The sequence below is a fragment of the Salmo salar genome, chromosome 07, assembly GCF_965601325.2.
Source record: "Salmo salar chromosome 07, fSalSal1, whole genome shotgun sequence".
Lineage (NCBI taxonomy): Eukaryota > Metazoa > Chordata > Actinopteri > Salmoniformes > Salmonidae > Salmo > Salmo salar.
This window is the reverse complement of record NC_138297.1, coordinates 72,617,791-72,637,407: the sequence shown is the minus strand read 5'-3', so window position 1 is coordinate 72,637,407 and position 19,617 is coordinate 72,617,791. Positions and strand designations below refer to the sequence as shown.

General features: G+C 44.5%; 1 protein-coding gene across 5 annotated transcripts in view; it reads right to left on the bottom strand.

The window, feature by feature from the left end:
* Window positions 1-5,329: 5,329 nt before the first annotated feature.
* LOC106591484 (rho guanine nucleotide exchange factor 39) overlaps window positions 5,330-19,617 on the bottom strand; it is a 107,024-nt gene continuing 92,736 nt past the window's right edge. The window contains exons 9-12 of one of the 5 annotated variants that reach the window (XR_014392966.1): window positions 15,211-15,299; window positions 11,329-11,568; window positions 7,722-8,753; window positions 5,330-7,669 (exon numbers count right to left, since the gene is read on the bottom strand). Coding sequence is in view for 1 of the 5 variants with exons in the window: in XM_082978046.1 (XP_082834172.1) it covers window positions 8,720-8,753; window positions 11,329-11,568; window positions 15,211-15,299 (363 nt within the window). In the remaining 4 variants the exon portion in view is untranslated. Of the gene's footprint in view, window positions 8,754-11,328; window positions 11,569-15,210; window positions 15,300-19,617 lie in introns of all 5 variants that reach the window. The other 4 variants (XR_014392967.1, XR_014392968.1, XR_014392969.1 and 1 more) reach the window with 4 other exon arrangements.

Below are 19,617 nucleotides of genomic sequence, written 5' to 3'. Positions count from 1 at the left end.
GGCCAGATGCCAGTAAGCTGGTGTTATGTACCAGTCAGCTCTTAGCTGAGAGGCCAGATGCCAGTAAGCTGGTGTTATGTACCAGTCAGCTCTTAGCTGAGAGGAGGTCAGATGCCAGTAAGCTGGTGTTATGTACCAGTCAGCTCTTAGCTGAGAGGAGGCCAGATGCCAGTAAGCTGGTGTTATGTACCAGTCAGCCAGCTCTTAGCTGAGAGGAGGCCAGATGCCAGTAAGCTGGTGTTATGTACCAGTCAGCTCTTAGCTGAGAGGAGGCCAGATGCCAGTAAGCTGGTGTTATGTACCAGTCAGTCAGCTCTTAGCTGAGAGGAGGTCAGATGCCAGTAAGCTGGTGTTATGTACCAGTCAGCTCTTAGCTGAGAGGAGGTCAGATGCCAGTAAGCTGGTGTTATGTACCAGTCAGCTCTTAGCTGAGAAGAGGTCAGATGCCAGTAAGCTGGTGTTATGTACCAGTCAGCTCTTAGCTGAGAGGAGGTCAGATGCCAGTAAGCTGGTGTTATGTACCAGTCAGCTCTTAGCTGAGAAGAGGTCAGATGCCAGTAAGCTGGTGTTATGTACCAGTCAGCTCTTAGCTGAGAGGAGGTCAGATGCCAGTAAGCTGGTGTTATGTACCAGTCAGCTCTTAGCTGAGAGGAGGCCAGATGCCAGTAAGCTGGTGTTATGTACCAGTCAGCTCTTAGCTGAGAGGAGGTCAGATGCCAGTAAGCTGGTGTTATGTACCAGTCAGCTCTTACATTGGGACTGTTATGCAAGGTTGTCCTGTCGAAATACACATAGCTATCTAGTACAGCCAGAGGAGGATAGGCCTCCTCCTCCCCACAGTCTAGTTCCTCTGGAGGTTTCTACCAGGAGGATAGGCTTCCTCCCCCCTCAGTCTGGTTCCTCTGGAGGTTTCTACCAGGAGGATAGGCCTCCTCCTCTCCTCAGTCTGGTTCCTCTGGAGGTTTCTACCAGGATAGGCTTCCTCCCCCCTCAGTCTGGTTCCTCTGGAGGTTTCTACCAGGAGAATAGGCCTCCCCCCTCAGTCTGGTTCCTCTGGAGGTTTCTACCAGGAGGATAGGCTTCCTCCTCCCTCAGTCTGGTTCCTCTGGAGGTTTCTACCAGGAGGATAGGCCTCCTCCCCCCTTCAGTCTGGTTCCTCTGGAGGTTTCTACCAGGATAGGCCTCCCCCCCCAGTCTGGTTCCTCTGGAGGTTTCTACCAGGATAGGCTTCCTCCCCCCTCAGTCTGGTTTCTCTGGAGGTTTCTACCAGGAGGATAGGCCTCCTCCCTTCAGTCTGGTTCCTCTGGAGGTTTCTACCAGGATAGGCCTCCTCCCCTCAGTCTGGTTCCTCTGGAGGTTTCTACCAGGATAGGCTTCCTCCCCCCCTCAGTCTGGTTCCTCTGGAGGTTTCTACCAGGAGGATAGGCCTCCTCCTCCCCTCAGTCTGGTTCCTCTGGAGGTTTCTACCAGGATAGGCCTCCTCCCCCCCTCAGTCTGGTTTCTCTGGAGGTTTCTACCAGGAGGATAGGCCTCCTCCCACCTTCAGTCTGGTTCCTCTGGAGGTTTCTACCAGGAGGATAGACCTCCTCCCTTCAGTCTGGTTCCTCTGGAGGTTTCTACCAGGATAGGCCTCCTCCTCCTCTCAGTCTGGTTCCTCTGGAGGTTTCTATCAGGAGGATAGGCCTCCTCCCCCCTTCAGCCTGGTTCCTCTGGAGGTTTCTACCAGGATAGGCCTCCCCCTTCAGTCTGGTTCCTCTGGAGGTTTCTATCAGGAGGATAGGCCTCCCCCTTAAGTCTGGTTCCTCTGGAGGTTTCTACCAGGATAGGCTTCCTCCCCCCTTCAGCCTGGTTCCTCTGGAGGTTTCTACCAGGATAGGCCTCCTCCCCCCCTCAGTCTGGTTTCTCTGGAGGTTTCTACCAGGATAGGCCTCCTCCCACCTTCAGTCTGGTTCCTCTGGAGGTTTCTACCAGGATATGCTTCCTCCCCCCTTCAGCCTGGTTCCTCTGGAGGTTTCTACCAGGATAGGCCTCCTCCTCTCCTCAGTCTGGTTCCTCTGGAGGTTTCTACCAGGATAGGCTTCCTCCCCCCTCAGTCCGGTTCCTCTGGAGGTTTCTACCAGGAGGATAGGCCTCCTCCCCTCAGTCTGGTTCCTCTGGAGGGTTCTACCAGGAGGATAGGCTTCCTCCCCCCTTCAGTCTGGTTCCTCTGGAGGTTTCTACCAGGATAGGCTTCCTCCCCCCTTCAGTCTGGTTCCTCTGGAGGTTTCTACCAGGAGGATAGGCCTCCTCCCCTCAGTCTGGTTCCTCTGGAGGGTTCTACCAGGAGGATAGGCTTCCTCCCCCCTTCAGTCTGGTTCCTCTTGAGGTTTCTACCAGGATAGGCCTCCTCCCCCCTCAGTCTGGTTCCTCTGGAGGTTTCTACCAGGAGGATAGGCCTCCTCCCCTCAGTCTGGTTCCTCTGGAGGGTTCTACCAGGAGGATAGGCCTCCTCCTCTCCTCAGTCTGGTTCCTCTGGAGGTTTCTACCAGGATAGGCTTCCTCCCCCCTCAGTCCGGTTCCTCTGGAGGTTTCTACCAGGAGGATAGGCCTCCTCCTCTCCTCAGTCTGGTTCCTCTGGAGGTTTCTACCAGGATAGGCTTCCTCCCCCCTCAGTCTGGTTCCTCTGGAGGTTTCTACCAGGAGGATAGGCCTCCTCCCCCCCTCAGTCTGGTTCCTCTGGAGGTTTCTACCAGGAGGATAGGCCTCCTCCTCCCCTCAGTCTGGTTCCTCTGGAGGTTTCTACCAGGAGGATAGGCTTCCTCCCCCCTTCAGCCTGGTTCCTCTGGAGGTTTCTACCAGGAGGATAGGCCTCCTCCTCCCCTCAGTCTGGTTCCTCTGGAGGTTTCTACCAGGATAGGCCTCCTCCTCCCCTCAGTCTGGTTCCTCTGGAGGTTTCTCCTTGCCACTGTGCTGCTGTTTGTTCTTTGATGTCTAGACAGGGTTACCGTTATACACTTTGTGACAACTGATATAAAAAGAGCTTTATAAATACATTCGTTTGATCTAGTTCAACAGCTCCAGATTTATTGCAGGCTAAAGAGAAGCAGCTCGAAGCCCCGTTTTACCCGTACCTGGCCACAAATCTAGCTGATGAATATATAAATGGACCTGTATCATCTTGTCCATATTAATCCTCTCCGACCAAGTGACCACTCATCGCTTTTTAAAAATAGAGCCAGATCAGTCTTTCTCTAAAGCTCTCGCTCCTCATATAGAACATATTGAATATTTAAAATGTCTTCCATCAACATGGTTGGCGATATTAACCCTGTCCTCTGTGTGAGGGAGACGGAACGTTGGAGGTTATCACCATGAACAGCTGATTCAGTTACCAAGTCTTATATGGACAAGAGGATATAAACTGGGATGTATCGACAGCTAAAACGTCCACATCCTGGCGATCCAACCTCGTGTATCAGTTCTTGGAATTATCCAATCATTGGTGGTTCGGCCTTGATATCGTTTCACCACTTAAAACACATTGTTCTATGCATACTAATAGGGAACTCATTATTTAGTTCAGCTCTGACATCATATGAATATTGTAAGTATGAAGTCCTTTGTTTTTAACCTTTATTTTCCAATCAATGGTTTTCTACATGTTGGTGGTGCCCTCTAGTGGCTATTGAGTGTATGGCACATCTCTCAAGTCAACTCTATGGATACATCCCGTGTCATACAAAACAGGAAGTTGACCCTAGACACTGATCTTGGGTGAGTTTGACATTTTACCCACTAATGGTTAAAGTTAGATTTGAGGAAAAGGAAGCTGATCATAGATCTGTCCCGAGGGGAAACGTCACCCAGAAGCTATAAAACAAGCTGACAGAAGACCTTCTGGAATCCATCAGAGTTTTACTGATTGTCATTTGGAGTAATGTAACAGCTGGATAGCAGCTCATCGTACTGGGGAGGAATGGAGTGACAGTATAACAGTCCATTGTACTGGGGGAGGAATGGAGTGAGAGTATAACAGTCCATTGTACTGGGGGGGAATGGAGTGACAGCATAACAGTCCATTGTACTGGGGGGGAATGGAGTGACAGTATAACAGTCCATCGTACTGGGGGGAATGGAGTGACAGCATAACAGTCCATCGTACTGGGAGGAATGGAGTGACAGCATAACAGTCCATTGTACTGGGGGGGGAAATGGAGTGACAGTATAACAGTCCATTGTACTGGGGGGGAATGGAGTGACAGTATAACAGTCCATTGTACAGGGGGGGAATGGAGTGACAGTATAACAGTCCATTGTACGGGGGGGAATGGAGTGACAGTATAACAGTCCATTGTACTGGGGGGGAATGGAGTGACAGTATAACAGTCCATTGTACTTGGGGGGAATGGAGTGACAGTATAACAGTCCATTGTACTGGGGGGGAATGGAGTGACAGTATAACAGTCCATTGTACTGGGGGGGAGTGGAGTGACAGTATAACAGTCCATTGTACTTGGGGGGAATGGAGTGACAGTATAACAGTCCATTGTACTGGGGGGGAATGGAGTGACAGTATAACAGTCCATTGTACTGGGGGGGAATGGAGTGACAGTATAACAGTCCATTGTACTGGGGGGGAATGGAGTGACAGTATAACAGTCCATTGTACTGGGGGGGAATGGAGTGACAGTATAACAGTCCATTGTACTTGGGGGGAATGGAGTGACAGTATAACAGTCCATTGTACTGGGGGGGAATGGAGTGACAGTATAACAGTCCATTGTACTGGGGGGGAATGGAGTGACAGTATAACAGTCCATTGTACTGGGGGGGAATGGAGTGACAGTATAACAGTCCATTGTACTGGGGGGGAATGGAGTGACAGTATAACAGTCCATTGTACTGGGGGGGAATGGAGTGACAGTATAACAGTCCATTGTACTGGGGGGGAATGGAGTGACAGTATAACAGTCCATTGTACTGGGGGGGAATGGAGTGACAGTATAACAGTCCATTGTACTGGGGGGGAATGGAGTGACAGTATAACAGTCCATTGTACTGGGGGGGAATGGAGTGACAGTATAACAGTCCATTGTACTGGGGGGAATGGAGTGACAGTATAACAGTCCATTGTACTGGGGGGGAATGGAGTGACAGTATAACAGTCCATTGTACTGGGGGGGAATGGAGTGACAGTATAACAGTCCATTGTACTGGGGGGGAATGGAGTGACAGTATAACAGTCCATTGTACTGGGGGGGGGGAATGGAGTGACAATGAAACCAGTCGAAAACAGACTCAACTAAATTGTAACAAAACTAAAACATATCAGACAATTAGAAATACAAAGAATGTTTAAAATGTTTAATGTTTTTGATAAATATATTGGATGGAGTACATGATGACTACAGAAGGAATGTGTAATGTAAAAAGGAATGGAATCGTATGATACATTATTGAAATCACCAGTAGACTATCCATTCATAAGGCTCAGAATGACCTACCACATATCAGAAGAGTTTTTAAAGGAGAGACCTCTCTCTCTCTCTCTGCAGTAGTGAAAGATACAATCATGATATGGAATAACTATATTCATTAACTCAGTAGCTATTAATTGTAATACAATGCCGCTGGCTTGTATATACTCCTAGTCCTGCACTCCATATATCTCCATAACGCTATAATATACTGTATATTACCATAGACAAGCATGATGTTACTAATATTATAATATACTGTATATTACCATAGAGACAAGCATGATATGATACTAATATTATAATATACTGTATATTACCATAGAGACGAGCATGATGATACTAATATTATAATATACTATATATTACCATAGAGACAAGCATGATATGATACTAATATTATAATATACTATATATTACCATAGAGACAAGCATGATATGATACTAATATTATAATATACTGTATATTACCATAGACAAGCATGATATGTTACTAATATTATAATATACTGTATATTACCATAGACAAGCATGATGTATTACTATTACAATATACTGTATATTACCATAGACAAGCATGATGTATTACTATTACAATATACTGTATATTACCATAGACAAGCATGATGTATTACTATTATAATATACTGTATATTACCAGAGACAAGCATGATGTATTACTATTACAATATACTGTATATTACCAGAGACAAGCATGATGTGTTACTATTATAATATACTGTATATTACCAGAGACAAGCATGATGTATTACTATTATAATATACTGTATATTACCATAGACAAGCATGATATGTTACTAATATTATAATATACTGTATATTACCATAGACAAGCATGATATGATACTAATATTATAATATACTGTATATTACCATAGACAAGCATGATATGATACTATTATAATATACTGTATATTACCATAGACAAGCATGATATGTTACTAATATTATAATATACTGTATATTACCATATAGACAAGCATGATATGTTACTAATATTATAATATACTGTATATTACCATATAGACAAGCATGATATGTTACTAATATTATAATATACTGTATATTACCATAGACAAGCATGATGATACTAATATTATAATATACTGTATATTACCATAGACAAGCATGATGTATTACTATTATAATATACTGTATATTACCATAGACAAGCATGATGTATTACTATTATAATATACTGTATATTACCATAGACAAGCATGATATGATACTAATATTATAATATACTGTATATTACCATAGACAAGCATGATATGATACTAATATTATAATATACTGTATATTACCATAGACAAGCATGATATGATACTATTATAATATACTGTATATTACCATAGACAAGCATGATATGATACTAATATTATAATATACTGTATATTACCATAGACAAGCATGATATGATACTAATATTATAATATACTGTATATTACCATAGACAAGCATGATGATACTAATATTATAATATACTGTATATTACCATAGACAAGCATGATGATACTAATATTATAATATACTGTATATTACCATAGACAAGCATGATGTATTACTATTATAATATACTGTATATTACCATAGACAAGCATGATATGATACTAATATTATAATATACTGTATATTACCATAGATACAAGCATGATATTACTAATATTTCAGCTCTTGTATGAATTAAATGTAAAAATCACAATTTAACATTAAGATTATATGGTATTGTGCTGCCAAAATATCCCAGGTGACAGTTTTGATTCCCAGTCTAGTAATACAATATTTTCCTCTTGAGCCCAGCTTTTGCTCTGACATATAATGGCAACATTCTATTCAGGACAAAACATTCATGACAACATTTCTTTCAGAGTCAAATCTCACATATTCCATCTCCTCGAGCTTCTATTGTGAAGGTGTTTCATAGTGTGTCTTTGGCATCAGTGTTAAAATCTTCACATTTCATATCTTCTAACTATCTCCCATCTCTCCTCACATCCCCTCGTTAACCTGATTCTCCAGTATCTAACTACCTCTCATCTGTCCTCATATCCCCCGTTAACCTGATTCTCCAGTATCTAACTACCTCCCATCTGTCCTCATATCCCCGGTTAACCTGATTCTCCAGTATCTAACTACCTCCCATCTCTCCTCATATCCCCCGTTAACCTGATTCTCCAGTATCTAACTACCTCCCATCTCTCCTCATATCCCCGCTAACCTGATTCTCCAATATCTAACTACCTCCCATCTGTCCTCATATCCCCCCGTTAACCTGATTCTCCAGTATCTATCTACCTCCCATCTCTCCTCATATCCCCCGTTAACCTGATTCTCCAGTATCTATCTACCTCCCATCTCTCCTCATATCCCCCGTTAACCTGATTCTCCAGTATCTAACTACCTCCCATCTCTCCTCATATCCCCCCGTTAACCTGATTCTCCAGTATCTATCTACCTCCCATCTCTCCTCATATCCCCCGTTAACCTGATTCCCCAGTATCTAACTACCTCCCATCTCCCCGTTAACCTGATTCTCAGTATCTATCTACCTCCCATCTCTCCTCATATCCCCCGTTAACCTGATTCTCCAGTATCTAACTACCTCCCATCTCTCCTCATATCCCCCGTTAACCTGATTCTCCAGTATCTAACTACCTCCCATCTCTCCTCATATCCCCCGTTAACCTGATTCTCCAGTATCTATCTACCTCTCATCTGTCCTCATATCCCTCGTTAACCTGATTCTCCAGTATCTAACTACCTCCCATCTCTCCTCATATCCCCCGCTAACCTGATTCTCCAATATCTAACTACCTCCCATCTCCCCGTTAACCTGATTCTCCAGTATCTAACTACCTCCCATCTCCCCCATTAACCTGATTCTCCAGTATCTAACTACCTCCCATCTCCCCCATTAACCTGATTCTCCAGTATCTAACTACCTCCCATCTCCCCCATTAACCTGATTCTCCAGTATCTAACTACCTCCCATCTCCCCCATTAACCTGATTCTCCAGTATCTAACTACCTCCCATCTCCCCCATTAACCTGATTCTCCAGTATCTAACTACCTCCCATCTCCCCCATTAACCTGATTCTCCAGTATCTAACTACCTCCCATCTCCCCATTAACCTGATTCTCCAGTATCTAACTACCTCCCATCTCCCCCATTAACGCTTATCTGTCTGACTTGATTGGTTTGTGTGAAAGAGTAAGGATCTCTAAAGTTCTTCGTCTTTCACAGGATCACACAGCTTGACCAAGCCGGTTCACTGAGGAGAGAATGAAGAAGATAGTTGTTCACCTCTGCTCTATATCAGGATAATTACACTGTAATAACATCAGGATAGAGTGGACAGAAACATTGATAGTTTACTAGTTCAGAGATATCTTATACTGTCATTCTAGGTTTCAACCATCGTTCAGGAGCATACGGTTAACGGCTAACGGTTCACCATCGTTCAGGACTATACGGTTAACGGATAAGGGTTCACATATTCTCCTACCAGGTTAACGGATCATCATCGTTCAGGAGTATACGGTTAACGGATAAGGGTTCATCATCGTTCAGGAGCATACGGTTAACGGATAAGGGTTCATCATCGTTCAGGAGCATACGGTTAACGGATAAGGGTTCATCATCGTTCAGGAGCATACGGATAAGGGTTCACCATCGTTCAGGAGCATACGGTTAACGGTTCATCATCGTTCAGGAGTATACAGTTAACGGATAAGGGTTCATCATCGTTCAAGACTATACGGTTAACGGATAAGGGTTCACCATCGTTCAGGAGTATACGGTTAACGGATAAGGGTTCATCATCGTTCAGGACTATACGGTTAACGGATAAGGGTTCATCATCGTTCAGGAGTATACGGTTAACGGATAAGGGTTCATCATCGTTCAGGACTATACGGTTAACGGATAAGGGTTCATCATCAGGAGTATACGGTTAACTTCTCTAGGGTAGGGGGCAGTATTTTGACGTGCGGATGAAAGGCGCGCCCAAATTAAACTGCCTGCTACTCAGGCTCAGAAGGTAGGATATGCATATTATTAGTAGATTTGGATAGAAAAAACGCTGAAGTTTCTAAAACTGTTTGACTGATGTCTGTGAGTATAACAGAACTCATATGGCAGGCAAAAACCTGAGAAAAATCCAACCAGGAAGTGGGAAATCTGAGGGTTGTAGTTTTTTCAAGTGATTGCCTATTGCCTACACAGTGACTTAGGGTTCATTTTGCACTTCCTAAGGCTTCCACTAGATGTCAACAGTCTTTAGAACATTGTTTCAGGCCTTTACTGTGAATATTGAGCGAACGAGAGGGCCTGGAGTCAGATGAGTGAGGAAATGACATGAGCTCAGAGGCGTGCGCTCACGTGAGAGTGAGCTGTGTTCCTTTTCTTTTCTGAAGACATTGGAATTGTCCTGTTGGAATATTACTGAAGATTTATGTTAAAAACATCCTAAAGATTGATGCTATACATCGTTTGACATATTTCTACGAACGTAAATAGACTTTTGACTTTTCGTCGTGACATTTTTGCGCGCTTCCTGCATTTGGAGTAGTGGACTGAACGCGCAAACAAAAAGGAGGTATTTGGACATAAATTATGGACTTTATCGAACAAAAACATTTATTGTGGACCTGGGATTCCTGGGAGTGCATTCTGATGAAGATCCTCAAAGGTAAGTGAATATTTATAATATTATTTCTGAGTTTTATTGACTCCACAAAATGGGGGTTTTGGTTTCGTCTCTGAGCGCTGTACTCAGATTATTGCAGTGTGCTTTCGCTGTAAAGTTTTTTTGAAATCTGACACAGCGGTTGCATTCAGGAGAGGTGTATCTATAATTCTTTGAATAACAGTTTAATATTTTATCAACGTTTATGATGAGTATTTCTGTAAATTGATGTGCTCATTCACCGGAAGTTTTGGGAGGCAAAACATTTCTGAACATTACACGCCAATGTAAAATGTTTTTTTATTTTTTATTTAAATATGAACTTTATCGAGCAAAACATACATGTATTGTGTAACATGAAGTCCCATGAGTGCCATCTGATGAAGATCAAAGGTTAGTGATTCATTTTTTCTGATTTTTGTGACGCCTCTCCTTGCTTGGAAAATGGCTGTGTGGTTTTTCTTGTCAAGGTCATGTGCTAACATAATCTAATGCTATGCTTTCGCGGTAAAGCCTTTTTGAAATCGGACAATGTGGTTGGATTAACGAGAATCTTATCTTTAAAATGGGATATAATAGTGGTATGTTTGAGAAATTTGAATTATGAGATTTTTGTTGTTTTGAATTTGGCGGCCTGCTATTTCACTGGCTGTTGAATGGTGTGTCCCGCAGGTGGGACGGTCACGTCCCACATACCCAAGAGAGGTTAACGGCTAAGGGTTCATCATCGCTCACATATTCTCCTACCAGGTTTCACTGCTCCTCTATTGGCCCCCCAAGGAGGCTGAGAGACATTTGTTCAAGTGTGTTAAAACTATCATCTTATTTCCTTACACTAGGTTTATCTTACACTCATAGTAGGTTTCAGTCCTTACTTCTATTACCATCCTAAGAAGGCTGAAAGACTTCTACATGCCTTCTATCATGTTACAATACAATAACCCAGTCACACCTGGATCTAAGACACCCACCTCTGAATGACCACATTATCACATACACACACACACACACACACACACACACACACACACACACACACACACACACACACACACACACACACACACACACACACACACACACACACACACACACACAATATATATATATATATATATATATATATACTGCACATACTGCACATTCTGTATGAACCCACCTCTCAGCTGGTCCCTCAGTCAGCTTCATCCTCTTGGAGGCGCTGCCCTCTGCTTCTGCTGGAGCAGTGGAGGTGGAGGGGGTCTGGGGTGGAGGGGGGGCCATCCTCTTCCTCCCGTGGGTGGTAGTGGGTGGTGTGGAGGGGGTAGTTTGGTTCTTCTGGTCCTCTACAAAGCAGCGTAGAGGTCTCCTGACCAGATCATCTCTCTGATGGACCACTGTGTTCCTGGACTTCAACTGACTGGAGAGACCACAGACAACACATTACAACAACTGACTGGAGACTACAGACAACACATTACAACAACTGACTGGAGACCACAGACAACACATTACAACAACTGACTGGAGACCACAGACAACACATTACAACAACTGACTGGAGACCACAGACAACACATTACAACAACTGACTGGAGACCACAGACAACACATTACAACAACTGACTGGAGACCACAGACAACACATTACAACAACTGACTGGAGAGACCACAGACAACACATTACAACAACTGACTGGAGACCACAGACAACACATTACAACAACTGACTGGAGAGACCACAGACAACACATTACAACAACTGACTGGAGACCACAGACAACACATTACAACAACTGACTGGAGACCACAGACAACACATTACAACAACTGACTGGAGACCACAGACAACACATTACAACAACTGACTGGAGACCACAGACAACACATTACAACAACTGACTGGAGAGACCACAGACAACACATTACAACAACTGACTGGAGACCACAGACAACACATTACAACAACTGACTGGAGACCACAGACAACACATTACAACAACTGACTGGAGACCACAGACAACACATTACAACAACTGACTGGAGAGACCACAGACAACACATTACAACAACTGACTGGAGACCACAGACAACACATTACAACAACTGACTGGAGAGACCACAGACAACACATTACAACAACTGACTGGAGAGACTACAGACAACACATTACAACAACTGACTGGAGACCACAGACAACACATTACAACAACTGACTGGAGACCACAGACAACACATTACAACAACTGACTGGAGACCACAGACAACACATTACAACAACTGACTGGAGACCACAGACAACACATTACAACAACTGACTGGAGAGACCACAGACAACACATTACAACAACTGACTGGAGACCACAGACAACACATTACAACAACTGACTGGAGACCACAGACAACACATTACAACAACTGACTGGAGAGACCACAGACAACACATTACAACAACTGACTGGAGACCACAGACAACACATTACAACAACTGACTGGAGACCACAGACAACACATTACAACAACTGACTGGAGAGACCACAGACAACACATTACAACAACTGACTGGAGACCACAGACAACACATTACAACAACTGACTGGAGACCACAGACAACACATTACAACAACTGACTGGAGAGACCACAGACAACACATTACAACAACTGACTGGAGACTACAGACAACACATTACAACAACTGACTGGAGACTACAGACAACACATTACAACAACTGACTGGAGAGACCACAGACAACACATTACAACAACTGACTGGAGAGACCACAGACAACACATTACAACAACTGACTGGAGACTACAGACAACACATTACAACAAATGACTGGAGACTACAGACAACACATTACAACAACTGACTGGAGACTACAGACAACACATTACAACAACTGACTGGAGACCACAGACAACACATTACAACAACTGACTGGGGATTATTATGGGGTATTTTGTGTAGATAGATGGAAAATATGAATTTAATCCTTTTGAGAATAAGGACGTAACGTAAAAAACTGTGTAAGGGAAGGGGTCTGTATACTTTATGAATGCACTGTATCTATATAGTAGGTTATCATTGATATCATCATAGTCACAATAGGGCTGACATTCTCTCTTTCAATGAGCTTTCTGTTTTCATTGGGTTATTTTACCCAACAATCTGTAGGCCTAAATATAGAAAAACAAAAAAACAACTCAGCATCCCTACCCAGCCAGGTAAGAGTGACCCACCAGGTGTTTAACATCCCTGTCCAGCCAGGTAAGAGTGACCCACCAGGTGTTTAACATCCCTACCCAGCCAGGTAAGAGTGACCCACCAGGTGTTTAACATCCCTACCCAGCCAGGTAAGAGTGACCCACCAGGTGTTTAACATCCCTACCCAGCCAGGTAAGAGTGACCCACCAGGTGTTTAACATCCCTACCCAGCCAGGTAAGAGTGACCCACCAGGTGTTTAACATCCCTGTCCAGCCAGGTAAGAGTGACCCACCAGGTGTTTAACATCCCTACCCAGCCAGGTAAGAGTGACCCACCAGGTGTTTAACATCCCTGTCCAGCCAGGTAAGAGTGACCCACCAGGTGTTTAACATCCCTACCCAGCCAGGTAAGAGTGACCCACCAGGTGTTTAACATCCCTACCCAGCCAGGTAAGAGTGACCCACCAGGTGTTTAACATCCCTGTCCAGCCAGGTAAGAGTGACCCACCAGGTGTTTAACATCCCTACCCAGCCAGGTAAGAGTGACCCACCAGGTGTTTAACATCCCTACCCAGCCAGGTAAGAGTGACCCACCAGGTGTTTAACATCCCTACCCAGCCAGGTAAGAGTGACCCACCAGGTGTTTAACATCCCTACCCAGCCAGGTAAGAGTGACCCACCAGGTGTTTAACATCCCTACCCAGCCAGGTAAGAGTGACCCACCAGGTGTTTAACATCCCTACCCAGCCAGGTAAGTGTGACCCACCAGGTGTTTAACATCCCTACCCAGCCAGGTAAGAGTGACCCACCAGGTGTTTAACATCCCTACCCAGCCAGGTAAGAGTGACCCACCAGGTGTTTAACATCCCCAGTGGCTCTGGCAAATGTATTGCTTTTATCATAAAGTTTACTATTGAGTCTAGATGTTCAGTTTAGCCTCGCGCCACTAGTTTACAAAAGACAGATTCCTTTTAATAAGGAACATATTCTCTGCTGCTGGCCTGCTCTCCAGACACCATCAGACTGAAGACACAGACTCTGACCAAACTCATGTTTTTAACAACCAATTCAAAAGGCACTGAGCCCTAAGAAGGTATTGTTCATTTCATTTGTATTTCATTCTAAATAAAGTCACAGACTATAACTTAAAAGACTATAATGATTTAATACAACAAAATTGTTATTTTTAAATGCTGAGCGGTTAATGTTCCTGCCAGCCTTGTGTATGGCACTAATTCATTTTGGTTCCTTCTTATGCTCCCCGCCGGGCTCCCTGCCTGGCTCCCCGCCTGGCACCCCGCCTGGCTCCCCGGCCTGGCTCCCCGCCTGGCTCCCCGCCTGGCTCCCCGCCTGGCTCCTGACTTAGTGTTTATATGCTGTTTAATATGACATGTAACCTATTTCAAATGATGAGCGCTTCCTACAGTCACCTTTTCCTGTTTATTAAAATACTTTTCATTCAAATCACACAGAGAGATAGAGAGAGAGGTAGAGAGAGAGAGAGAGGGCGATAGAGAGAGAGAGAGAGAGAGAGAGATAGAGAGGGAGAGAGAGGGAGAGAGAGAGAGAGGAAGATGGAGTGGGAGATATATATATATATATATATATATATATATATATCTCCCACTCTATATATATATATCTATATATATATATATCTATATATATATATATATATATATATATATATATATATATATATATATATATATATATATATATATATATAGAGAGAGAGAGAGAGAGAGAGAGAGAGAGGGAGGGAGGGAGGGAGGGAGATATATATATATATATATATATATATATATATATCTAGAGAGAGAGAGAGAGATGGGGTGTCTGTGTTAACGTACCCTACAGCAGAGCTCAGGCTGTAATACCAGTCGTTGATATCTTCCTGGTCGCTGGACATCAGCAGCAGCTTGGCTTTAGGGAAGGTCAACTAGAAGAGAGAAAGACAGGGATGAGTAGGAGAGAAACATGGAGGAGTGAGAGAGGAGAGAGCGATGGTGGTTAGGGACATAAAGAGAGAAGTGAGACTGAGGGAGAGGGCGAGGGAGGGAGAAGAGGAGGGAGAGGGATTAGGGACATACAGAGAGAAGTAAGACTGAGGAAGAGGATAAGGGAGGGAAAAGGAGAGAGGAGGAGGGAGGGAGAGAAGGAGGGAGGGAGAGGGGAGAGAGAGGGGTGTTAGGGACATAGAGAGAAAAGTGAGACTGAGGGAGAGGGGAGAGAGGAGGAGGGAGGGAGAGTGTCTGTTCCTCTCAGCCGGTCTGTCAAGAAATGGCTGGGGTTCTTCCAGCTTCCTCTACAGCCTTTCTCAATCAATGACTAGAAGTCTAGATATTGTTCACATTTGTATCCTTGTATTAGGATATCGTATTACAGTAAGGTTCCTAACGGCTCCTTTATTGAAAGAGCTGCTGCAATGACCCAGCCTGAACACTAGAGGGCAGGGCAGACCCAGAGAGAAACCACCAACACCTCAGACAGTAACATATTACTGTGAGAGTCATCTGTTAGTTCTACACCTCTGACTACATGGATGTCCTCTCTGTATATGAGGCTAGAGGAGACAGATGGATGTCCTCTCTGTATATGAGGCTAGAGGAGACAGATGGATGTCCTCTCTGTATATGAGGGTAGAGGAGACAGATGGATGTCCTCTCTGTATATGAGGCTAGAGGAGACAGATGGAGGTCCTCTCTGTATATGAGGCTAGAGGAGACAGATGGATGTCCTCTCTGTATATGAGGCTAGAGGAGACAGATGGATGTCCTCTCTGTATATGAGGCTAGAGGAGACAGATGGATGTCCTCTCTGTATATGAGGCTAGAGGAGGCAGATGGATGTCCTCTCTGTATATGAGGCTAGAGGAGACAGATGGATGTCCTCTCTGTATATGAGGCTAGAGGAGACAGATGGATGTTCTCTCTGTATATGAGGGTAGAGGAGACAGATGGATGTCCTCTCTGTATATGAGGGTACGGTAGAGGAGACAGATGGATGTCCTCTCTGTATATGAGGCTAGAGGAGACAGATGGATGTCCTCTCTGTATATGAGGGTAGAGGAGACAGATGGATGTCCTCTCTGTATATGAGGGTACGGTAGAGGAGACAGATGGATGTCCTCTCTGTATATGAGGCTAGAGGAGACAGATGGATGTCCTCTCTGTATATGAGGGTAGAGGAGACAGATGGATGTCCTCTCTGTATATGAGGCTAGAGGAGACAGATGGATGTCCTCTCTGTATATGAGGCTAGAGGAGACAGATGGATGTCCTCTCTGTATATGAGGCTAGAGGAGACAGACGGATGTCCTCTCTGTATATGAGGGTAGAGGAGACAGATGGATGTCCTCTCTGTATATGAGGCTAGAGGAGACAGATGGATGTCCTCTCTGTATATGAGGCTAGAGGAGACAGATGGATGTCCTCTCTGTATATGAGGCTAGAGGAGGCAGATGGATGTCCTCTCTGTATATGAGGCTGGAGGAGACAGATGGATGTCCTCTCTGTATATGAGGGTAGAGGAGACAGATGGATGTCCTCTCTGTATATGAGGCTAGAGGAGACAGATGGATGTCCTCTCTGTATATGAGGGTAGAGTAGACAGATGGATGTCCTCTCTGTATATGAGGCTGGAGGAGACAGATGGATGTCCTCTCTGTATATGAGGATACGGTAGAGGAGACAGATGGATGTCCTCTCTGTATATGAGGATAGAGGAGACAGATGGATGTCCTCTCTGTATATGAGGCTGGAGGAGACAGATGGATGTCCTCTCTGTATATGAGGCTAGAGGAGACAGATGGATGTCCTCTCTGTATATGAGGCTAGAGGAGACAGATGGATGTCCTCTCTGTATATGAGGCTAGAGGAGACAGATGGATGTCCTCTCTGTATATGAGGCTAGAGGAGACAGATGGATGTCCTCTCTGTATATGAGGCTAGAGGAGACAGATGGATGTCCTCTCTGTATATGAGGGTAGAGTAGACAGATGGATGTCCTCTCTGTATATGAGGCTGGAGGAGACAGATGGATGTCCTCTCTGTATATGAGGATACGGTAGAGGAGACAGATGGATGTCCTCTCTGTATATGAGGCTAGAGGAGACAGATGGATGTCCTCTCTGTATATGAGGCTGGAGGAGACAGATGGATGTCCTCTCTGTATATGAGGCTAGAGGAGACAGATGGATGTCCTCTCTGTATATGAGGCTAGAGGAGACAGATGGATGTCCTCTCTGTATATGAGGCTAGAGGAGACAGATGGATGTCCTCTCTGTATATGAGGCTAGAGGAGACAGATGGATGTCCTCTCTGTATATGAGGCTAGAGGAGACAGATAGATGTCCTCTCTGTATATGAGGGTAGAGGAGACAGATGGATGTCCTCTCTGTATATGAGGCTAGAGGAGACAGATGGATGTCCTCTCTGTATATGAGGGTAGAGGAGACAGATGGATGTCCTCTCTGTATATGAGGCTAGAGGAGACAGATGGATGTCCTCTCTGTATATGAGGGTAGAGGAGACAGATGGATGGTATTAGAGTGAAATGCTGAATACAACAGGTATTACAGTGAAATGCCGAATACAACAGGTATTACAGTGAAATGCCGAATACAACAGGTATTACAGTGAAATGCCGAATACAACAAGTATTACAGTGAAATGCTGAATACAACAGGTATTACAGTAAAATGCTTACTTACCAGCCCTTAACCAACAATGCAGTTTAAAAAATACAAAAACGAATAAGAAATAAAAGTAACAAGTAATTAAAGAGCAGCAGTAAAATAACAGTAGCGAGACTATTTACAGGGGGGTACCTGTACAGAGTCAATGTGGAGGCTATATACAGGGGGTACCGGTACAGAGTCAATGTGGAGGCTATATACAGGGGGTACCTGTACAGAGTCAATGTGGAGGCTATATACAGGGGGTACCGGTACAGAGTCAATGTGGAGGCTATATACAGGAGGTACCGGTACAGAGTCAATGTGGAGGCTATATACAGGGTATTACGGTACAGAGTCAATGTGGAGGCTATATACAGGGGGTACCTGTAAAGAGTCAATGTGGAGGCTATATACAGGGGGTACCTGTACAGAGTCAATGTGGAGGCTATATACAGGGGGTACCGGTACAGAGTCAATGTGGAGGCTATATACAGGAGGTACCGGTACAGAGTCAATGTGGAGGCTATATACAGGGGGTACCGGTACAGAGTCAATGTGGAGGCTATATACAGGAGGTACCGGTACAGAGTCAATGTGGAGGCTATATACAGGGGGTACCGGTACAGAGTCAATGTGGAGGCTATATACAGGGGGTACCTGTACAGAGTCAATGTGGAGGCTATATACAGGGGGTACCGGTACAGAGTCAATGTGGAGGCTATATACAGGGGGTACCTGTACAGAGTCAATGTGGAGGCTATATACAGGGGGTACCGGTACAGAGTCAATGTGGAGGCTATATACAGGAGGTACCGGTACAGAGTCAATGTGGAGGCTATATACAGGGTATTACGGTACAGAGTCAATGTGGAGGCTATATACAGGGGGTACCTGTAAAGAGTCAATGTGGAGGCTATATACAGGGGGTACCTGTACAGAGTCAATGTGGAGGCTATATACAGGGGGTACCGGTACAGAGTCAATGTGGAGGCTATATACAGGGGGTACCTGTACAGAGTCAATGTGGAGGCTATATACAGGGGGTACCGGTACAGAGTCAATGTGGAGGCTATATACAGGAGGTACCGGTACAGAGTCAATGTGGAGGCTATATACAGGGTATTACGGTACAGAGTCAATGTGGAGGCTATATACAGGGGGTACCTGTACAGAGTCAATGTGGAGGCTATATACAGGGGGTACCGGTACAGAGTCAATGTGGAGGCTATATACAGGAGGTACCGGTACAGAGTCAATGTGGAGGCTATATACAGGGTATTACGGTACAGAGTCAATGTGGAGGCTATATACAGGGGGTACCTGTAAAGAGTCAATGTGGAGGCTATATACAGGGGGTACCTGTACAGAGTCAATGTGGAGGCTATATACAGGGGGTACCGGTACAGAGTCAATGTGGAGGCTATATACAGGAGGTACCGGTACAGAGTCAATGTGGAGGCTATATACAGGGGGTACCGGTACAGAGTCAATGTGGAGGCTATATACAGGAGGTACCGGTACAGAGTCAATGTGGAGGCTATATACAGGGGGTACCGGTACAGAGTCAATGTGGAGGCTA